This window comes from Bison bison, unplaced genomic scaffold (genome assembly GCF_000754665.1).
Source record: "Bison bison bison isolate TAMUID 2011002044 unplaced genomic scaffold, Bison_UMD1.0 scf7180017864500, whole genome shotgun sequence".
In the NCBI taxonomy this organism is placed as follows: Eukaryota; Metazoa; Chordata; class Mammalia; order Artiodactyla; family Bovidae; genus Bison; species Bison bison.
Genome location: NW_011495059.1, coordinates 2,096,760 through 2,100,659, shown reverse-complemented (window position 1 = coordinate 2,100,659; position 3,900 = coordinate 2,096,760). Strand labels below are relative to the sequence as shown.

The 3,900-nt window shown below is 48.6% G+C and overlaps 1 protein-coding gene across 1 annotated transcript in view; it reads right to left on the bottom strand.

Moving 5' to 3' along the window:
• The window catches only part of PTPRT (protein tyrosine phosphatase, receptor type, T), an 839,242-nt gene that overhangs the window by 63,790 nt on the left and 771,552 nt on the right, over positions 1 to 3,900 (bottom strand). Inside the window, exon 18 of the mRNA XM_010829234.1 lies at positions 3,272 to 3,359. Coding sequence (XP_010827536.1) covers positions 3,272 to 3,359 — 88 coding nt within the window. The remainder of the gene's footprint in view (positions 1 to 3,271; positions 3,360 to 3,900) is intronic.

Genomic DNA, 3,900 nt, shown 5'->3' with positions numbered 1-3,900 from the left:
CAAGCACCAGCCATAAGTCAGGTGTGGGGCCACAGAAGTGCAAGATGGCTCTGGCCCTGCTATCCCAGGACATCTGTTCCAGTGAGGAGACCAGGCAGCCAAGAGACGGCCATCCATGTGCTTGCAAATCACAACAGCACGGAGAATTAAGAGAAGACATGCATTGTGTTCTTGGAGTGAATAATGGGGTTTTGGCTGAGTTATAATGGTCAGAAGAATTCCCCGAGGAAGTGGCACCTGAGCAAAGATCTGAAGAACAAGGAGAACTTAGCAAAGAGAGGAGAGAAGGGCATGTTGATAGAGCAAAGAGAACGTGCAAAGGCCCTGTGTCATGATGAGTGGGTAAAGTTCAAGGTTCGGAATAAAGGGCAGTGGGGCTTAACTGAGGAGACTGCGGTGGAGAGAACACCACAGTGAGAGTGAGAAATGAGGAGGAGAGAGGGCTGAGGCCTTTGGATATGCGGGGCTCAATACTGAAGGGAGCCATCTGAAGGGTTTTCTGCAGGACAAGGACGTGATCTGACTCGTATTTTGAGGAGGTCCCTCTGGCTTCTGTTAGAGAGAGGCATAAGGTTGGGGGCCAAAGTAGATGTGGAACCACCAGGAAGAAGGAAGGCTTAGGCCAAATGAGAGCAGATGATGGCTTGGTCAAGCGTGCTGAGCACAGAGGGTGAGCACCAGGAGGTCCGGAAAGATACAAAACTTCCCAACCTTGGCCCCTGAGGCTTTGGACCATCAGATCAGGTCAGATCAGATCAGTCGCTCAGTCGTGTCCGACTCTTTGTGACCCCACGAATCGCAGCACGCCAGGCCTCCCTGTCCATCACCAACTCCCGGAGTTCACTGAGACTCACGTCCATCGAGTCAGTGATGCCATCCAGCCATCTGTCATCCCTTTCTCCTCCTGCCCCCAATCCCCCCCAGCATCAGAGTCTTTTCCAATGAGTCAACTCTTCGCATGAGGTGGCCAAAGTACTGGAGTTTCAGCTTTAGCATCATTCCTTCCAAAGAAACCTGGCCTAACCTGGATACCCTTGTCTCTCAGGGAGGCAGGTCTCTTTACTGTGCTCTAGTCATTAATTTTTTCTATCATTATTTTCCATTATAATACTTCATTATTATATCCATTTTACAGAGAGAAGACTGAGGCTTAGAGTGAGCACACAAAGCCTTACAGCCTATAATTCAGTGGACTCCATCTGAACTCACCATCTAGTAGGAGGAATGCACAAATGACCAAATGTTTTAAGGCACAGTACGCATGGAACATACTGTGTACTAGAGCTGTACATGGAACTGTACTAGAGCACAGAACGGTCAGAGCCAGCAGAACCTGGGCCCAGCATATGAGCTCCCTGGCAGCAGAGGGCCTGGCTCAGAGGAGAATCACACATCTTAGGTCTTAATACACATTCCTGAGCACTTGAACGTCTCTTTCCAACACTTCATTTGCAGGAAATGTTGCTGTCTGCCTTACTCTCTTCCAAGAGACAAATTATAAATGCTTTTCTGATTAGTGCTCCCATTCACAGTCGATTTCTGAATCAGCACAGGAAACAGCTAAGCTAAAACTTCTGCCTCTTTCTTCCTTCACAAGCTGCCTGTATCTTATGCTTTCTTCCTCCCAGCTTTTTCTTAGGCAATGTCTAGACAGTCAAAGAAAACAAAACACTGAACCGTACTAGAAATAACTTGTTATTCAGGATTTTTTTTTTCTTTTCTTTTTTCTTTTTGGCTGAACTGGGTTACTCTGAGAATGGAGACCAAGGGATGGTTATTACCCAACTGATGAGATGTCAGAAGGTCCAGATTGGCTGCACCATAGGAGAGGGGCTGTTGTAGACTCCTGTTCTAATCATAGTATATGCTCCACATTTTGTATGAGGAAACTTTGTTCTCTGTATTCTGTTGTGTAGAAGGCTGTGGACAACATTGATCATACCTGTCTCTCCCTCTCCTCCCAGCACTGAATATCAAGCAGGGTCCCATCCAAGTACTGTCACTGCCCCTGTTAAGGGCTCACTGTCCCTTGCTAGGACCATTGCAGTAGCCTCCTCGCTGGTCTCTCTGCCTCCAGCCTCCCCCAATCTCATGCACCGTCCCAAAGTGCTGCCCTGGTGATCTTTCCAAAACAGACATCTGATCATGCCTCCCTGCCCCAACCCAGCTTGTTCCACATCCCCACGTGGATGTTCAGTGTGTTTTGCTTATGATAAGAAGGGCTGGTGTATCCACACTGCTCATCAGTGACGCTGAGAGAGTAACTCTGTGGGTGGAGTAATGGTGCCAGGTACCGTGCCAAGGGTTTTATGTACCTTCCCCGGTCCCCAACCATTCTATCTTTATTCTTCTCCTTGTTTTAAAGGCAAGAAAACTGAAGCTTAGAGAGGTCAGGTAACCAGCCCAAGGCCCCATAGCTGGAAGAGAAGCCCAAGGCTTCAACTACTCTGTGGACTTGAGCTACTCCATGCCACTGTCCTCATCAAATCACGCACTATGACGGGGTGCCTCCAGGGATGCTAGAGCTCACTGCTGAGCAGAAGGCAATGTCCTTTCGGGCCTCCCCCAGGTCCACACAAAACCAGCTTCCTTCCTGCAGGCTCAGTGTCACGCAACGCCCGCACCGACATAGACCCTGAGTGGCAGGTACTCACATTACTACCGAGCTCTGTCCCCAGCAGCCGTGGGGTCTGGAGGGAGTCATGATGCCCTAAGCCCTGCCTCTGTGTGAACGGGGTAGCCCTGGGCTCCTCTGAATCCTGAGCTGGCTGCTTCCCAAACCCTCAGGCTTAGGCTCAGAGTTTCCTTCTAAGCATCAGTCCTTGCTTAGGACTCTACGTTCCTGGAGTAGCAGCATCTCTCACCGAGGGGTTCTCAGCCCATCCCTCAAGGGTAGACCTTGCTCTCCACCCAGCGTTGCTGCCATGGTGGGATTCTGCATAGTGGGGGCCTGCTAGGAACACCCTTGCGTCTGGGCTTCCTCCCTGACCTGAAGAATTCTTGAGTTGATAACACCAGACGAGACACAAGCCTGAGAGGTTTCCTGAATCCACTGTGCCTGGAGCTAGCTCCCTGCCCAACGCCTCTGGCTGAGATCAGCCATCCAGCCCAGGGATGACAGGGAGTCCGAGCCAGAGCTCCATGCCTGGCATGAGGACCCGAAGTTGGAAACATCAAGGATTATCTGGTAACAAATTCCAGGTAAATAACAGTGATGGCCTCCTTAAGTCTACATCCCCAAAGCCCGCGGTCCTCCCAGAAGGTCACCTACAGGATATGATGTTGCCGTATCGATTCTTGTTGCGGTTTTCGTCCTCTTTAGCTGTGTCCCACGAAGCTGTCTGTCCCTCTGGTAAGGCCTAAACAGAAAGGACAGAGTTATTAGAATGGCTTGAGGTAGGAGCCTTATCTGGGTATAGGTGAGCCAGTGGGGAGACCCACTGTGATGGGTCATGCAGTGTAAAAGCCTGTATGCTCTTGGATGGGGCCTGGGGAAAAATACAGACTTGGCCCCGCTGACTTATTCACCTGTTCGCTGACTCAAATGTTATTGATATCTTTCGTGTGTGAGATGAGATCAAATCTGGTCCAGGAGGACAGTCATTTGCTTATTCATTCACTTGATGAGTATCTGAATCCCTAATATGTGTAGGGCGCTATTGTAGGTACTCAGAATACAAAGAAATAGAGCCTCTTTTGAGCTTTCAGTTGACTGGGAGACATAGCAAAGGAACAAGAAAACATATATAATTTTATATATATATATTTTTTTTAATATATTTTTTTTTCTCTAATTTTACTTTATTTTTAAACTTTACATAATTGTATTAGTTTTGCCAAATATCAAAATGAATCCGCCACAGGTATACATGTGTTCCCCATCCCAAACCCTCCTCCCTC